This window comes from Chlorocebus sabaeus, chromosome 5 (genome assembly GCF_047675955.1).
Source record: "Chlorocebus sabaeus isolate Y175 chromosome 5, mChlSab1.0.hap1, whole genome shotgun sequence".
Classification (NCBI taxonomy): Eukaryota; Metazoa; Chordata; class Mammalia; order Primates; family Cercopithecidae; genus Chlorocebus; species Chlorocebus sabaeus.
Window position 1 is genome coordinate 55535080 of NC_132908.1, and position 18795 is coordinate 55553874.

The 18795-nt window shown below is 52.4% G+C and overlaps 1 protein-coding gene across 14 annotated transcripts in view; it reads left to right on the top strand.

Moving 5' to 3' along the window:
• The first annotated feature begins 6583 nt into the window (after window positions 1-6583).
• NDRG4 (NDRG family member 4) overlaps window positions 6584-18795 on the top strand; it is a 50781-nt gene continuing 38569 nt past the window's right edge. For 4 of the 14 annotated variants that reach the window (XM_038008401.2, XM_038008402.2, XM_007993528.3 and 1 more), the window contains exon 1: window positions 6629-6730. Coding sequence is in view for 9 of the 14 variants with exons in the window: in XM_007993519.3 (XP_007991710.1) it covers window positions 7344-7380 (37 nt within the window). In the remaining 5 variants the exon portion in view is untranslated. Of the gene's footprint in view, window positions 6731-7193; window positions 7381-18795 lie in introns of those variants that run through there. The other 10 variants (XM_007993519.3, XM_007993521.3, XM_007993524.3 and 7 more) reach the window with 7 other exon arrangements.

The following is an 18795-nucleotide window of genomic DNA, read 5'->3' on the forward strand; positions in this document are numbered from 1 at the left end:
CCCATGCCCAGCTCTGTAGATGGCTTTAGCTCAGGCCCAAGATGAGGCTGGGCCAATGACACCCCAAGAAGGCTGAGCCTGCCAAAAGGGGACCCCTATCCAGCACTTCAGGACAGAGGTTTCTCTGGACATATGGGTTTTCCTAAGGAAAGAGAAGGTTTTGCTCAGCTCCAAAGAGCAAATCTCATCTTTTTGTCTGCTTTCTACCAGATTCCTACCTGTCCTAGAAACTCCCTGGAGCCCACAAGGGAAACCGTGCCTCCCCCTTTTCCCGTCCAGGTTCTCCCCTCCGGCAGAGAGCAGGGTAGGTCAGCCCCTCAAGCACACACTTGGGCTGCAGGAGCACTATGATGGAGGAGAGCCTGGATGGTCACCCGCCACTCCCCATGAGGGGTGCTTTTCCCTAGACCAAGTCCCACCCTTCAAGGGAAACTGAGACGAGGAAACCTTAGCTCTGGTGACAAAGTGTAGAGTTTAAAACAGAAGCTTCTGAAACTGAGGTCAAATAGTTCATTCCCAGGCCTACCTCAATTTTTGTTGTTGTTATTTTAAAATGATTGGTAGATTTACAGGAAGTTGCAAAAAAAATAGTACAGAGAGGTCCAGTGTATGCTTCACTCAGTTTCTTCCAATGATAGCATCTTACATAACCATAACAAAGATCAGGCTGGGCATGGTGGCTCACGCCTGTAATCCCAGCACTTTGGGAGGCCAAGGTGGGTGGATTGCTTGAGGTCAGGAGTTTCATGACCAGCCTGGCCAACATGGTGAAACCCTGTATCAACTAAAAATACAAAAATTAGCTGGATGTGGTGGCGTACAACTGTAGTCCTGGCTACTCCGGAGGCTGAGGCAGGAGAATCACTTGAACCTGGGAGGCAGAGGTTGTAGTGAGCCAAAATCAAGCCACTTGTACTCCAGGGTAGGCAACAGAAGGAGACTCCATCTCAAAAAAAAAAAAACCACCACCACCAAAAAAGCAAAAAGAACAAACAATAAAACCACACACACACATACACACACACACACACACCCCATAATACAAGATCAAAACAAAACCTCAGCCTTTGAAATGAGGCGGAGGTTGTAGTGAGCCGAGATCACGCCACTGCACTCCAGCCTGGGCAACAAGAGTGAAACTCATCTGAAAAGAAAAAACTAATACAATGTAAATGCTGTGTAAATAGTTGTTATGCTGTATTGTTTTTATTTGCATTATTTCATAGTTATATTATTTTATTGGTTTTTTAAATATTTTTGATTTGTGGTTGGTTGAATTCATGGATGTGGAACCCATGGACACAGAGGGCCACTGTATGTATGTATGTGTGTGTGTGTGTGCGCGCATATATAAAGTGTTGAAGGTCAAACCCCCAAAATGTTAGCACTGGCTATTGTTAGGCAGTGGAATTATTAGTGATTTTTATTTTCCCCCTGCATAAGGTTTATGCATTGAATATATTTAACTATTACAATTTGTAAAAAAATATTATCAGTTCCACTTCTTGCCTTGACTCAGCACCAACCGGGTTTCCATGAGTCTGCTAAAGTTTCCAGGGCAGGTGGAGGGATATTTGCAAAGGGCACTGGAGGGGGTTCTACTGTCCTCAGGAACAGAGGAGATAGTGGGGTGTCCAGAGTCACCACATAGCAAAGGGCTGGCCCTGCAGGGACGAGGGCCCTTACATATCATGGGAGAAAGGGGATTGCAATATAACTAGTGAGTCGTCCACGGTGGACCAGGAGCAGGGAGCAGATAATCTGGTAACTGGTGAAATTCCAGAGCCAGGCTGAGGCCGGGCACTCTCCCCCACCACTTCCTTATTCCAGCTTCTGCACCATCTGCTCATGCATACCTAGGCTTCTGCACCTCAATTCAGGGGCTCCTGTTGAGGGGCAGGACTGCACTGTGCTTAGCTCTGTGCCTCCCTGAACTCAGCACAGAGCCTGGCTGACCCATTGTAGGATGGATGGATGGATGGATGGATGGATGGATGGATGGATGGATGGATGGATGAACAGATGGATGAATGGATGTTCTCTCCCTTTCACCCGCCTCCCATCTCCATCTGCTGATATTCCACCTCTAGGGGGCTCAGGTGCCTCTTCCTCCAGGAAGCCCTTGCTGAGTCCTCCAGGCCTCCACTGCACTCCATGGTAACATCAATTACTCATCTTAGCAGAGTCTGCCTGGTACTGAGGTTACGGGACTCTGAGCTGGTTTCCATCAGTGCATGAACCTTGAAGGCAAGGTCAATGTCCTGATCAGCTCTGTTCTCCATTGAACCCCACAGCACCAAAGAGACACTCAATCAATAGTATGAAAGGAAAGAAAGGAGCCTCTCTTCTCTCCCTGAGGCCATGTGGCTCAAGATTCCAGAGTAGGGAGTGTTAGTGGGGAGGGGGAGACAGTTTCTGCTTCCCTCACCCCTGCTGAGGGATGAAGATTCAATAACCCCAGGTTCATCGTCTGCACCTCTGACTCCATCAGCTGGTTCTTTTTACTTGCTCCCAGTCATGGTCACGAGGGGATGATGACTCAGCCCAATTCATCACCACAATGGAAAAACCCAGTCACCTGTCCTCCTGGCAGCAGGACCGGAGCTGCCTCTATCTGTGGAAGGGCAGCAAGCCATACTGTTTTCAAGGTCCTTTTGTCTTTCATCTGCTGAAAAATCAAAAATTTAAAGAATGGAGGAGTATCCCTGGTTTACATTTGCAGTGTGGTATGAATCTCAACGACAGGGATTCCACGCCAGGCTCCAAGTCAAATGTTCATGTGCATCATCTCACAACAGTTTCACAAGACCATTGTTATCTGAAGTGGTCACTGGTCACTCTTGGCCCCCAGCAGCTGACACACCCTTTCTACAAGGCAGAGCCCACCTCCCACTAGAGAAACTGAAAACATCTTTCCCCAACTTTGCTTACTGCTTTGCCAAAGTATATGACCTGGGCTCCTCCAGTCAGACATTCCATTCTTTTTATTGATTGATTGATTAATTGAGACAGAGTCTCGCTCTGTTGCACAGGCTGAAGTGTAGTGGTGCAATCTTGTCTCACTGCAAACTCCGTCTCCCAGGTTCATGCAAGTCTCCTGCCTCAACTTCCCAAGTAGGTAGGACCACAGGCATGTACCACCATGATTCACTACTTTTTGTATTTTTTGTAGAGATGGGGTTTCGCCATGTTGCCCAGGTTGGTCTTGAACTCCTGGGCTCAAGCAATCCTCTTGCCTCAGCCTCCCAAAGGTCTGGGATTACAGGTGTGAGCCGCTGCACCTGGGCATGTTCTGTTCTTGGTTAATTAGAAACTAGTGGCTCGAGGAAGCCAAGACCACGCAGAATCCACTGTGGTGAGGATTGGGGAAGCAGCAGCGGAGATCCTGATGTCAGTGCCCAGTGACCATGTGCAGGGGTGGCACTGGCTGCAGTTTATGTGCCGGGGGATGGCAGTGGTGGTTTTAACATCAGGGCAACACTGCAGTGTCAGGCCTGGCACCCGATATTCCAAGAGCTGCCCACCCTCCTTTTTTTTTCTTTTTCTTTTTTGAGATGGAATCTTACTCTTTTGCCCAGGCTGGAGTGCAGTGGCAGGATCTCAGTTCACTGCAACCTCTGCCTCCTTGGTTCAGTCAATTCTCCTGCCTCAGCCTCCCGAGCAGCTGGGATTACGTGTGTGGTGGCGCTTGTCACCACAACCGGCTAATTTTTGTATTTTCAGTGAAGATGGAGCTTCACCATGTTGGCCAGACTGGTCTCGAACTCCTGACCTCAAGAAAGCTGCCCGCCTCAGCCCCCCAGAGTGCTGGGATTACAGGCGTAAGCCACCATGCCCAGCCTATCCTTCTTTTAACAAAGTCTTTTTCTGCTTCAATTAGCCAGAGTAGGTCTCTATTTCTTGCAATTAAACACCCTGACTGATATATCAGCCCGAGTTTACAGATGAGAAACTGAAGGCTCATTTGAGATCTTCAGAAAGGTTATCTCAACTCCAACCTGGGTGCAGGCCAGTGATCTTCTGCCCATTTTACAAGGCAGTGTAAAAGGAAGCATGTTTCAAGTAATTAGGAGCAAGGCTGGGGGGACACTTTGTTAGAGGCCTCCTGTCCCAGGCAACAGCTCGGCCTTCTGCACTGTTCTACTTTCCACTGTTAATCCAACCTGCTCCCAAACATCACGCCTCCTCCCCAGGGTGCTGAAGATGAAGAGAGCCCAGCGGCACAGGGGACCCAGAGCTTGCCCTTCTGCTGACTCGGCAGTGACTCCTCTGCCTGGCATGACTGACGTTTCCAGAAGGGTCAGGGCCTCCTCCACCTGCCTATTCCCTAAGCATCTTTGCTTGACGCAATAGCCCTGGGAACCCTCACAATTACATTTCTTCATCATCTATTGTCTCCACTTTTTTTTTTTTTAAACTCTGTCACCCAGGCCAGAGTGCAGTGGCGCAATCTTGGCTCACTGCAACCTCCGCCTCCTGGGTTCAAGTGATTCTCCTGCCTCAGCCTCCCGAGGAGCTGGGATTACAGGTATGTGCCACCACGCCCAGCTAATTTTTGTATTTTTAGTAGAGATGGGGTTTCACCATGTTGGCCAGGCTGGTCTTGAACTCCTGACCTCAGGTGATCCACCTGCCTTGGCCTCCCAAAGTGCTGGGATTACAGGCATGAGCCACCATGCCCGGCCCTATTATCTCCACTTTTAGGAGTTCAAATCCACAATCTGACTCACTGGAATGCTCACAGGAGTTCATGAACTATCTGAGCTACATGGATAGTCTGCATGAGTTCAAGGTCACTGCAGACACCGTGTCTCATACAGACATGTGTGTCATAGTGTCAAAGCTCCTGCTAGGAAGTCTGCAGAACAGCCTAGGCCCCGCGAACTACGTCATTAGAACATCAACAATTTTGTCCAATGACAAAGTCTTTAATGACTGAAAAGGGTAGGACTCAGGTAAGCCTGAAAGAATCTCTTGTGCGATAATAACAATTTCATCACGGATAATAATAATGACCATTTATTGAACACTTAAACTTAAGTCATGTATCTGGCACTATATTAAGCATTTTCTTTATATTCTGTTATTTAATCTTTACAGGAATCCTGAGGTCAGCATCATCCCAATTTCACAGAGTATGACATGAAGGCTCAGAGAGGGTAAGCAGCTTGCCAGACATCCCACAGCCAGGAAGCAATAGGACCAGCCTGTGCTCCTAAGGACTGGCTCCTGGCTGCTATATATAGAACTAAGCCTGGTGGAGGTGTCAGAAATAGAGGTTCACTTCTGTCATCACCGACCTCCCTCCACCCCTTTGCAAAGGAGGAAACTGAGAGGCAGGAATTTCCGCAAAGCAAGGAACCCAAATTGCTGCCTCCTGTGATTTATACACTGCACCCCAAGCTGTAGGGGTAACCCAAGGACAAAGCTGTAACCCAAGTGGGAACATGTGCCCCATCTGGGGCCACCAAAATCTTACCAGCTTTCTCAGTTGGTGGATGGGTTAATTCACGGCCACAGCCCCCTGGAGATGGAGGAAAGGAAAGCCAGGGCCTCTCCGCAAACCAGCCCAGAGAGAGGTCCGCGGAAGGGCCTGGAAGCCTGAAGGCCCCTCTGCACCCTCAACCCCACCGCCATTCAGGACCTCCAAGATGACCTGCATGGAAAAGGCTGGAACCCAGGGAGGAGCAGAGCCCCGCCCAAGGTCACAGGCCGAACCTGAACAGAACCCGGGTCTCCAGGAGTCCTGTCTTGAGCTGTCTTGCCCAAATAAAATTTTTCAGGCCATCAGATTTCCATACTCCCCAGAGTGGGACTTCATCTGGGACCAAAGGCGGGGTGGTGAGGGGTGTGGCAGGAGGGAGGAGTGCCCCGGGGTCCCGAGCAGGATGAGCCTGAGGAAGACACGGGTCCCCATGTTCCCTTTCCCGCTCAGGTAATGGAGGTGAATTGAGGGGAGCAGGGACCTCCCCATCTTCAGGGTGGGACCCTGAGGGCCCAGGACACCTTTGCTAGGGGATGTCCCTCCCCACTCCTGCACAAATTCCCCAAGGGCACCCTCGGGTTCCGAAAACGGGGGGAGGGGGACGACGCCCCAAGGGCCCCTGAGCCCCTTGTTCTTCCCGACCCCTACGGCTTTTCTCCCTCGGTTCCCAGGCGGCGACGGCCGGTGGCGCGGGGCAGCAGGCGCAGGGGCGGTGGGGTAGGGATGTCTCTGCAGGGCTGAGGTTCCCCTCGGGAGTCTAAACAAAGACTAAGGCAGCGCCGTCCCCTCTCCCGGGAACCCGACGCCGCGCGGCCACAGGGAGCCTGGAGGGGCGGGCAGGGCCTCGCAGCGCACCCAGCACAGTCCGCGCGGCGGAGCGGGTGAGAAGTGGGCAGGGGCGCGGATCCATCAGGGTGTGCCCCCAGGCTCCGCGTCGCGGTCCCCGCTCGCCCTCCCGCCCGCCCACCGGGCGCACCAGCCGCGCAGGAGGCGGAAACCACGCGCGAGGTACCGTGGTCCGTCCGGGACCAGCCCCAGGTCGGGCGCCGCCCAGCTGGCCGAGCTCCCACACCCGCCAAACCCACGCGGGCACGCCCCCCACGGCGCACCGCCCCCAGCCCGGCCTCCGCCCCGGCAGCCGCGGGCACGCGGAGGGGCTCCCGGCTGCCCGCACCTGCACCCGCGCGTCGGCGGCGCCGAGGCCCCGCTACCCGCCTGCGCGTCTGTCTCGCCCGCATCTCCGCGGTGAGTTGGCGGCGCCCTAGACCCTGCGCCCAGGTCCCGCTCCTCTCGCCGCCGCGGCTGCTGCGCGCGTCCCCGCCCAACCCAGCACAGTCCCGCGCACGACCCCAGCCCCGCAAGCCCCGCACCCACTGGCTCCCGCCACATTTCGCCTCCGCGGGGACGGCGCCCCCTCCTCCCCGCGGCCCCCGCTCTCCCTCTTCGCCTTCCCAGCTGCGCTGGGGACACCCAGCCGCCGTCTGCGCGCCCCCAACCGCGACGCCCGGAGGCGGCGGGTCTCTTTGTTCGGGCGGCGGGCTCGGGGGACCCCTCCCGCGGTGTCACCGCACGCACCCCGCGCCCTCCCTCCGCCTCCTGGAGTTCACCCGGACCAGGTGGCGGCGGGTGCCTTTTGGGGGTGCGCGGCCATGCAATTGGTGGATTTTTTTAAACCGTTTTGGAGGGGGGAGCGCGGCGTTGGGGGCGGGAGAGCGCTCCTTGCTGTGAGCTGCTCCTCCCGCTTTGCTCCGCGTTTTCCAGCCGCTCCGTTCCGGGTCTCCGGCGCTCCTCTCCCCGGCTCGGCGGAGCGCGCTGCCCCGACGCCGCCACCCAGAGCCGGGCCGCGCCAGGCGCCGAGATGAAGGTGCTGGGACACCGGCTGGAGCTGCTCACAGGTACCGCCCGCCTGCCCCGCAGCCGCCCGCCACTTTCCGAGTCGGAGCGGGCTCCGGGCGCGGCGGCCGGGGACTGGGGCGGCTCGGGTCCGAGCAGGAAGGGGTGCGGACCCCCACTAATTCCTAGTTTTGTGCTACCTGTTTCTGTGCGGAGCCCGGCCCCAGGAGAGGACTTGAGGCTGTGGCGAGTCCCTGGCGCCGGCGTCCGGGCTGCAGGGGCACCGGTGAGGGGGTGGCCCCTTGGGGTCTCTGACCAGCAGAGCTCGGGTCAGGACCCTGAAAGCTAGCTCAGGGCTCCTGCCCTCCAATCAGTGTCGCTTGTCCTCTAAGAGGACCCGTGGGCTCCTGGCAGGACCCGCGCCATGGACCTCTTATTTCTGCCCCCTGTAACAATCTGGGCCGTCTTTCTCTGGGGGGAGAAGTTTCTTGCTGGGAGCGGAGGCCAAGTGGCCTGGGAAGTGGGAAGCCAGATTGGACCCTACTAACTGGGGAGCCTCAGCCTTGGAGTCCTTCTGGAGAAGTGATCAGTTGCCCTGCTGGAAACTCACATCCAAGGGGCAGTGGCTGGAGAGCAAGAGAGAACGGTCAGGAAAAGGAGGTGGAAAAGGTATCAGGGACAGGGGAGGATTCGAGGAGTGTTCTCCCCGGAGTGGAGAGACCCAGACAGGAGGAAAGGAAAGCAGCCCAGCTTCCTCCAGGCCTGGGACTTGTGGGTGCTCCATCCATGTGTGTCAGATGAGCACAGATTCCAGTAAGTGTCCTCCGATACCTGCGGGAGGGGGCTGATCACTGTCTTTGAGGACCTTAATGTCCGATGAGGGAGCAGAGCCCAGGAGCCCTGTTACAAGGCTGTGGGTGCACTCAAGAAACAGGGCGGAATCTGAGTCGGGGGCAGCTTTCGAAGACCTCGAAAAACAATTTCTGTTAATGAAGAGGGAGGTGGCATTATGGGTTCAGGATCAAGGGACTGGCCCATGCTCTGGGCTGTGAAAGAGGCTTGATCCGGGAGAGGTATGGAGGCTGAATGGCCTGGAATGTGCGTGTGTGTTGGGGGGAGGGGGCTAAAAGGTGGGGGTGGGGATGAGGTTTTATTAAATCACCAGGCGCAGTGCTCATGCCTGTAATCCCAACACTTTGGGAGGCCGAGGCCAGAGGATCGCTTAAGGCCAGGAGTTCAAGACCAGCCTGGGTAATAGGGAGACCCCCATCTTTACAAAAAAATAAATAAAGCAGCAATAGCTCGTGACAGACTTGTAGAGAAGGGAAGGTGCAGGCTGTTCCTGGGACACTGGAAACTGGCTGGGTGCTCAGAAGTGCCAGCGCTGTGCCCAGTTAGCCACGGGGCTGGCACCCCCTCGCCAACTTTTTCTTTGTGGAGCCCACTTAAGGCAGGCCCAGCTCACCCAACTTGGAAGGGAACAGCACAGGCCGCTGAACTTGTTAACCCCCTTGGAAGGCTTACAGTTCCATGGGTTGTTTGTTTGTTTTGTTTTGTTTTGAGATGGCGTCCCACTCTGTCGCCCAGGCTGGAGTGCAGTGGCACAGTCTCGGCTCCCTGCAACCTCCATCTCCCAGGATCAAGGGATTCTCCTGCCTCAGCTTCCCGAGTAGCTGGGATTACAGGCACTCGACCATGCATGGCTAATTTTTGTGTTCTTGGTAGAGATGAGTTTCACCGTGTTGGCCAGGCTGGTCTTGAACTTCTGATCTCAAGTGATCCCTGCTCCCAAAGTGCTGGGATTACAGGCATGAGCCACCGCACCTGGCCCCCACCATGGGTTTTTAGAGCCCTGCATGGTGAACGGATCTCCTGGTTCCTCTCTCCTCCCCTCTTCCTGCCCCCAAAAGGCCTGGATGAGAAATGCTCACGGGAGACATGTGTAGGGGGCTCAAAGAGGGGTCTAGGCTTTGGAGACCCCATGCACTGCTCCCTCATCTCCTGGTAGAGGAGTCAGGACCCTTCTTCCCTCACCAGATGGGCTCACCGGATTCTGGTGGACTTTCTAAGTCCCTGGCCAGGGTGGATGAGGCCCCTCTCAGTCACTGTCACCAGTCACAGGCTCCCATTGCACCTGCAACCCGGCCCTGGGAGACAGCCCATCCTCTCTGTTGCTGTTTTGTGGTCTTCACAGCCTTTCCTCTCTGTCCTCTTCCTTTTCTCACAGATCGGGATTCTAAATCCAACCCCATCAGTAGCCAGCTGTGTGATTTCAGACATTTTCCTTAACCTCTCTGACTTCAGCCCTCTCATCTTAAAGATGGAACTGTTGGCCCCTGTCTCTAAGAGGTGGTGTGAGGCTTGCTCAGATAGTGTAGGCGACACACGTGGTTGGGAGCTAGACCCTGGTGGGCACCTCTTGGGCCCCAGCTGTTCTGGCAGGTTGGCCCCTAGAGCATTTGGATCTGTCCCCACCCTCCTTTATCCCTGCTCTCCTGCGTCTATGAGATTTGACCCATCACCCCCCCCCCCCCATTGGATGACAAGCAGGTCACAGTCCGGGAGGTGGCCACTTTATTGTGGTGGCACACAGCAAATGCTCAAGGGTTGCTGACTGAGGCTAGGCTCACACAGCCCGCTCAGCATCTATGTCTCTAGGATAATTCTGTAGAGGCCTCTAACTCCCTGCCCCAACATCAGCCTTCAGAAATTGTTTCACTGAATTTTAAAAACTCATATTGAAGACTGGGCGCAGTGGCTCACACCTGTAATCCCAGCACTTTGGGAGGCCGAGGCGGGCAGATCACCTGAGGTCAGGAATTCAAGACCAGCCTGGCCAACATGATGAAACCCCATCTCTACTAAAAATACAAAATCAGCTGGGCGTAGTGGCGCATGCCTGTAGTCCCAGCTACTTGGGAGGCTGAGGCAGGAGAATCACTTGAACCCAGGAGAGGGAGGTTGCAGTGAGCCGAGATTGCACCACTGCACTCCAGCCTGGACAACAGAGCAAGACTCCGTCTCAAAAACAACAACAACAACAACAACAACAACAAAAACTCATACTGATTTAGTTCTGTATACTTTTCACATTTTCCTATTTTGTTATCTTGCCTGTCTTGCCAGTGAAGTCAGTGACTTCCTCACGTTCCTATTTCTCAGAAGAGGCAGCGCTGGATTCAGAACCGAGCCCTGAGCCGGGAGTTGTCCCATGGCATTCTAACTGCCTGGCTTTAGGATAGTCTAATAGCTGTTCCACACTTCACTTTCCTCATCTGTAAAATGGGATCGTCGTGGTGCCCAGCTGGCTGGGGCCTTTGGAGATTAGGTGTGAGTGTGTGCAAGATGCCAAGTGCAGCTTCTGGCAGGTGGCCAGTAGATGAGAGTCGCAGAGCTGGCGTCTTCAGGCTGCCTCCCCAGTGCACTCCATCACTGTGCTGGGGGCCCCTTCTCCTCCCACTGTGCTCCAGTTTCCAGATTCCCTCCCCCCAGGGTGTTCCAGTTCCTTCACTGGGTTCTCGCAACAGTCCAGGCCTCTCTGAGATGTGTCTCTGGGGGACCCTACTTAGGTGTCAGGTTCCTGTGAGAGGGGCATGGCCTCGGGGTGGGGCCCTTCCAGCCAGACACCTACAGCTCTGACATCGTGGGGAAGGCCAGGTACCCCCTCACATATGGGACTAGAAGGAGACCCGTGGGTTGTCGTGCCCAGACCCAGCATGTCTCTTTGTTCTGGGGAGAAGAGGAGGCTGTTGGGGTCCATCTGGAGGCTTCATAAATCACGAATGCTTATCGAGGCCATTTCCAGGCCCCTCAGGGGGGTCTTGCTGCAACAAGGACAAGGCAGGCAGGGGTTTTGGAGTCGGAGGATGTGAATTTCAGGGTCTCCTCTCTGCTTCTCAGCTCCCGGGCAATTCTTACCTTCTTTCAGCCTCAGTCTTATCAGTAAAATGGGAATAATAGCCCTCATTAACAGTGTGAGGCCAAAGCAGTTGGCTCATGCCTGTAATCCCAGCACTTTGGGGGGCCCAGATGGGTGGATCACCTGAGGTCAGGAGTTCTAGACCAGCCTGGTCAAGATGGCAAAACCCTTTCTCTACCAAAAATACAAAAATGAACCAGGTTTGGTCGTGTGTGCCTGTAGTCCCAGCTACTGGGGAGGCTGAGGCAGGAGAATTGCTTGAACCTGAGAGGTAGAGGTTGCAGTGAGCTAAGATTGCATCACTGCCCTCCAGCCTGGGCAACAGAGTGAGTCTCAAAAATATATATATTGTGGGGAGCCAAGATGATACTTGTAAGGGAGCCCAGGACACGGTCACACCTGCACACGAGCTCATTACAATTCTCAGAGGGCAGATTCCTGGTGCCTTCGGTAGCCGGGTGATTTTTTTGTTTTTTAGTGTGATATGTGAAAGTGGGACACTGGTCTTTTCGCAAGTAGGAAGGCAATTGTTTCTGCACGTCGGCACTCGAGCAGTATGTTTCCAAAATGGTTCAGAGTCAGAGCTCTAAAATGGCAGATCTGGGCTCTGAAATGGTCCCTGGGGAGCCTCAGTAGTGGATCTTGGAAATTTTTAAAAATATACTTGATGTGTGATTAAGAAACAAAAGTTTTACCTGTTGTTTAGAATTTTGGTTTCATTTGAATCCATGGAATATCTAGCCCCAGTCAATTTGATAGACAATTTTAGTGTTTGTTGGCAGATGTGTTGACTCACATTTTACATATGTGGAAACTGAGGCATAGGTTTACCCTAGGAGGCTGAAAGCAGGACCCTGAATCCTCATTTCCAGTTCGTCTGCTTCTCTGCTTCACTGAGGTGCTGTGATGTTGATGTGGGGGCACATATATGGTTGAGTAAGGAAATGTGGTCCCTTGGAGGAGAGGGGAGACATGAGGGTCATTGGGTGTGCCCAGGGAGGGTGGGTGTGGGGAGAGGGGCATGCTGTTCCACTGGGTAGAGGATTATAAAGGTCAAGTTGGCAATGATGTATCAATAGCTTTAAAATATGTGTGATCTCTGACTCAGCAGTTGAGTTTTTAGGAACAAATAAAGATGTGTGCAAAGGTGTTTGTTCAAGGATGGTTATCCCTTCATTGTTTATAGAAGCAAAAAAGAAAAAAATAAACTGGAAACAACCTAAATGCCTAACAGTAGAGCAGCAGTGCATTCATACCAGAGAACCCCAGGTAGCTACGAATTATACTGCCAAAGGTTATTTATCCATCTGAACAGATGTCCCCTTAAATAGTGTAATACTAATGGTGATGACAGCTCACACGTATATGGCATTTGCTGTGTGCCAGGCACAGTCTTAACCACATGCTGTATGTTAACTCATCATCATAACAACCCTAGGAGGTATGTGCTATCATTTCTTCTTTTTTACAGATAGGTAAAGTGAGGCACAGATAGGTTAAGTAACTTGCCAAAGAGCACACAGATGGTGAGTGGCTGGCTGGAATTTGAACCAGAATATCTTGACTCCAGAGTCCAACAGATGTTTCGAAACATATTTTCTGTTGGTTTGTATTAGAGGCATTCTCTTTCAGTGTCTAGATGAGCATTGGAAAATGAATAAAAGGGTATACACAACACATTAATAGTGGCTTCTTCTATTAACAGGATTGCATGCGGTTTTTACTTTCTTCTTTTTGGTCTTCTGTTTTTCTCATTTTTCTCAGTGAATGTGTGTTACAAGAAACTCAAATTCTGTTTTTAAAAACGAAAAAATTCTCATCTGGAGGCTAATATTTAAAAAAACTAAAAATTAATGCAAAGCACTAGATGCTGATAAGAACCATTCCCGTGGGAATTCTGAAGACGAGCTGGAGTCCAGTGGACAGAGAGGAAAAGGACAGGAGGAGGAATGGTTCAAGGCGGATGCGAAGTTGGCTTTCCTTAAAGTCTAAGGAGGAGGAACCAGCAAAGTGAAAAACAGGCAAAGGTGGAACCATGGGAACTTTGGAGGGAGGGTGTGCTGGGCTGAATAATAGCCCCCAAAGATATCCTAATCGCTAGAACTTGTAAATCTTACCTGATGTGGCAAAAGAGGCTTTGCAGGCATGATTGAGGATCTTGAGTTGGAGCTGTTTTGCAGAATTATTCAGGCGGGCTCTAAGTGAAACCACATGTGTCTTTATAAGATCGAAGCAGGGCCAGGTGTGGTGGCTAACGCCTGTAATCCCAGCACTTTGGGAGGCCGAGGTGGGTGGATCACCTGAGGTCAGGAGTTCAAGATTGGCCTCGCCAATCATGGCAAAACCCTATCTCTGCTAAAAATACAAAAACTAGCCAGGCATGGTGGCATGTGCCTGTAATCCCAGCTATTAAGGGGGCTGAGGCAGGAGGATCGCTTGAACCTGGGAGGCAGAGGTTGCAGTGAGCCAAGATCGTGCCACTGCACTCCAGCCTGGGCAACAGAGCAAGACTCCATCTCAAAACAAAAAAAAAAAAAAGAGGGAAGCAAAGGATATTCAAAAACAGAAAAAGAGGAGATATGATTGCTTCAGCAAGAAGCTCTGCTGTTGAACTTGAAGGTGAAGGAAGGGGCTGCCAGCCAAGGAATGCAGCTCTGGAAGCTGGAAAAGGCAGGGGAACAGATTCTTCCCAGAACCTCCGGAGGGAGACAGCTTGCCAACATGTTAATTTCAACCCAGAGAAATTGATTTTGGACTTCTGACCTCCAGAACTATAAGAGAATGAATGTGTGTTGCTTTTTTTTTTTCTTTGGATACAGGGTCTTACTCTGTTGCCCAGGCTGGAGGGCAGTGTGGCACGATCTCGGCTTGAATGTGTGCTGCTTTAAGCCACCAATTTTGTGGTGATTTATTATAGCAGTCACAGGAAAGCAGCAGGGGTGTGTGCAGATCAGACTTATGCCTCGGCCTGCACTGAGGGCAGCACCGTGGGTTGGAGTCTGCAAGCCTCGTTCTGATCTCTCTGACTGTGTTACCTTGACCTGAGCCTGGCTTTGCCCCCAGGGTAGTCAAGGGATCAGCTGGGAGAGCACCATGACACTGTTATGTAAACTGAAGAGCATCACACAAACCTAAGTGGGATGAGCACTTCCACCCAGCCTAGCATAAACCTGGTCTCCTCACAGAGCCAGGAAAGCTCTCATCATACACCACCCCCTCCCCGCCTCTTAATCCTCAGTGCTTTAGATTCCAAACCACAGGTGGAATGTATCTGCCAGCCAGAGTGATTGGGTGTCTTAATCCCCATAACAAATACCCCTGGGGCCCTAGATGCTGCTTCAGTTCACCTGTTGGCAGGGGTGGCAGGGCAGGTGCTGTGTGTCTGCTGATAGGACCCATCCTAGGCAGTGAGATGGGGAAGGTGGGGACCCAGCCTCTTTGGAGGGGACAGAGGGAATATTTCTGGGGTGTCTTCTCCCGAGAGAGAGAGAGAGAGTGTGTGTGTGAGTGTGTGAGAGAGAGCAGGGAGTGGAAGAGTCCCATAATCAAGTCCAGTGTTTGCAATCCCTAGGATCATACTCTGTGCACCCCAAATTGTTTCCTGACAGCTCTAGGGATGCCAGAAGTGACTTTTAACAATGTTGGCCACTTGGTGTTCTGGAGGATAAATGTGCTGTTGGGGCCTGGGCTCTAGGGTAGGGAGAGGGAAGCCAGCAGGCTCCCCTTCAGGTTTTTGGAAGAGCTCTCGCACCAGCCTTTGCCTCTTCCATAAAGGAAGTGCGCTCAGCCCACTGCTCCCAAAGTCCTTACCAGCTGCAGAGTATTCACACTGTGCTTGGCCCATGCGGACAGAGCAGAGGAGCAGTTGTCAGGGATGACCCAGAGGTCCCCGGCAACCCACAACCCAAGGTGAGCACCCAGGAGGATGACCAGGATGGCCTGGGGGTGCTTTTCCCCATCACAGCTTAGTGAAAGTGCCTGGGTTGGGAAAGGCCTGAACTACCCTGGAGTGGAGCATGGTGTTGCCATTCGAGCGTGGTGGGAAAGGCCTGCCATCAAGCACGTAGGGCCCTCTGACCCTGCACTGGGGCCCAGCTGCCTGTGTGTGATTGCCAAAGGGAGAGGCGGGATGCTGGCTTCACCCGGCCCCCCAGGACCACGCAGGAGAAAATAACTTAGAAGTTACGTGAGGTGTCTTGGGCGCAAGTGACAGAAACCGAACTTAGAGTGATACAAAGAGAGGAACATGGGCTGTCCCCGGCCAGCACAGTGGACACGGCCATCGGGCTCTGTCTCTCTCTCCCTTATTCCTATTAGTTTGGTTCTCTGGATTTGTTGAGCTCTAAGTCAGGCCCTTCCTCGCAAGGGCAGTGTGGTTGCTGGCTCACAGACTATCCTCCTGAAAACCCCATTGCTGGGGAAGAGCTTCCCCTCTCCAAGGATTCCAGCAAAGGCCTTTGGGATGGGGCCCAGGGCTCAGTCCACTTGGTTTCCAGGCCACTCCACCCCTCGGTGGTGTCTGCTGCCTCAGTGGCTTCTCACTGGCTTTGCTGCTTTCTCCTCATTGCCTTCTGGGGCTCAGTGCTGGGACACCTTCTTCCCTGTCCTCGTTCACTCCCTAGATGACCTCCTCTATTCTCTCTATGGTATCTTTGAAGTGGTTCCTCCCAAGGTTCTGAAGTACAAATTGTTTTTTTAAAACTGTATTATGTATTCTCCTTCCCTCCTCTCCCCTCCATTCCTCCTCCTCCTCCTCCTTCCTCCCTTTCTCTTCCCTTCATTTCTTTCTTTAGGAAGACAGGGTCTTACTTTGTTGCCCAGGCTGGTGTGCAGTGGCATGATCACAGCTCACTGCAGCCTCGATCTCCTGGGCTCAAGTGATCCTCACACCTCAGCCCCCACCCCAAGTAGCCGAGACTACAGACATGCATCACCACGTCCAGCTAATTTTTAAATTTTTGTAGAGACAGGGTCCCACTGTGTTGCCCAGGCTGGTCTTGAACTCCTGGGCTCAAGTAATCCTCCCACCTTGGCCTCCCAAAGTGCTGGGATTACAGTCCTGAGCCACTGTGCCAACCTGAAGCACAAACTCTTACGTCCACCTGCCCATGGGCAGCTCCACCTGCCTCAGGTCTAAAACCACACCGCTCATCTTTCCCCCAAACCTCTTCTTCACAAGTTCTTCCCTAAATCATAAATGGTAGCTCTACCTCTCCGTGGCTCCACCAAGTCACCCTAACTCCTCTTCCTCTCCCACCCACGTCCGATGGATCCATGAGTCCCTCTAGCTTTACCTTCAGAACATACCAGAAGCTGAGGACTTCAGCCACCTCCTGCACTACCGCTGTGTGGCAAGCCAGCAGCGCCTCAATAACTGGTCTCCCCATTTCCGCCCTAACCCCCCAGGTCTATTCTGCACATTGCAGGAGGGGGAGTCCTGCATGATGAAAATTGTATCACATCACCCGTGTGCTCAAAACCCTCCAGCGCATGTTTATACTCTGAGTGAAAGCCAAAGTCTCCCTAACAACCTTCAGGGCTGAACGGGACGAGCACCCCAACCCTTACCACCCCTGTCCTCATCTCCTCGCCTCCTGGCTCACTCTGCTCCAGCCACCCTGGCTTTGTTACTTTTCTTTTCTTTCTATTTTTTGAGAGAGACAGAGAGTCTTTCTCTGTTACCCAGGCAGGAGTCCAGTGGTGCAATCTCGGCTCACTGCAACCTCTGCCTCCCAGGTTCAAGTGATTCTCCTGCCTCAGCCTCCCAAGTAGCTGGGATTACAGGTGTGCACCACACACCACACGCCCGGCTAACTTTTGTATTTTTAGTAGACACGGGGTTTCACCATGTTGGCCAGGCTGGTCTTGAACTCCTGGCCTCAAGCCATCTGCCTGCCTCAGCCTCCCAAAGTGCTGGGATTACAGGCATGAGCCACTGCACCTGGCCGGCTTCCTTTCATTTGCTCAAACATGCAGGTGCCTGCCTCCTGGCGTTTGTGCTTGCTGTTCCCCCTGCCCTGAGTGCCCTTCCCGGACATCCCAAGGCTCACTCCCGGATCTTCTTCAAGTCTTGCTCGCATCCCCTTCTCAGCAGGTGGCTTCTCACCCTGTTCCACATCCCTCCCTCTCCCCTCCTGTGAAGCTGCTTCCTGCTTTGCTCTTAGGTCATCTGACATGCCTTGAATTTACCTAGGTTTGGTGATTGTTTGCCTCCCCACCAGCACCCAGAAAGCTCCTGAAGGTAGATATGTTTGTCTATAATGGTCAGTATTTTATCTCCAGTCCTAGAATGCAGTAGGTGCCAAATCAGTATCTGGTGAATGAATGAACGCCTTAGGCCTGGGCCACTCCTGGGGTATGGTCATTCAGGCCCGAAACACATGTACTGAGAATGGGGAAGGGAGGTTTCCCAAAAGGAAACCCAGGTGCTGTTAGAAGAAAGGACCTCGGTGTCAGGTGGGGACCAGTGCAGGGAGCCCCCTCTGCAGACACTGCATTTGAGGCAGGAAAGCTCTGGGAGTTGCTTGGAAGAGTCCCTCTCTGCCAGATGAATGTCATTCCTCAAATGCTAATAAATTAGGCATTTCAGAGAAGTATGGGGCTTTCCGTGACAAAAATGCCCAGTAAGAAAGATGCCCCTCAGGCTGTCTCTTTACTGGAGACTGTATTGCAGACTCCTGTGCCAAAGAAGATTCATTGCCTCAGTTTACGTGTTTGAATCTTGCACAAAAATCCAGGATACGTGTATCTGGGAAATTTGCCAGATTAGGCGAAGATACACAGCTGAATTGCGTGAGGCACCCGTGTAAAAGAAATGTGAGAATTTGTGACAAAAAGCGCCAATTGCTTTTAACCTTTTAATGTAGGTCATGGTTACCCATGTCAGTACAATTATTGTGAGCTTGTGAGGTGTGGGTTATGAGGGGCTGCTCGCTGGTTTAAACTGCCGGGAGAGAATGGCATCATGGATTATGCTGCCTGCTGGAGAGAAGTTGTAGGTTCACTCTAGCATTTCCCTGTTTTTCTTTGGGAAAGCCCCACCCTTTCCTTTTTCCTTGACTTCCTTTAGGACGATAGGGTGGGTCTCCAAGAAAAATATCCCAAGTTCAGATTAGCTTCAATTGTGTGTAACAGAAAACCCATGATAATAATAAGCAAGATAAAAGTATATTTTTCTCTTTCATAACCAGGATCTCAAAATAGAGGATTCATGATTCTCAGGTACCTTGACTCTTTATTCTATATCGCTACTTTGCCACCTTTAGAATCCTGCCTTTGAGCCTAAAATGGCAGTTCAAGCTCCTGCCATCACATCTGTATTCCAGCCAGGAGGCAGGAGGAGGAGTCCAAGAATGGCATGTCTCCCCCCCTTTTTTTTTTTAGATTTTGTCTCACTCTGTTGCCTAGGCTGGAGTGCAGTGGCACAATCTTGGCACACTGCAACTTCTGCCTCCCAGGTTCAAGTGATTCTCCTGCCTCAGCCTCCCGAATAGCTGAGATTACAAGTGCCGGCCACCATACCCAGCTCATTTTTGTATTTTTAACAGAGATAGGGTTT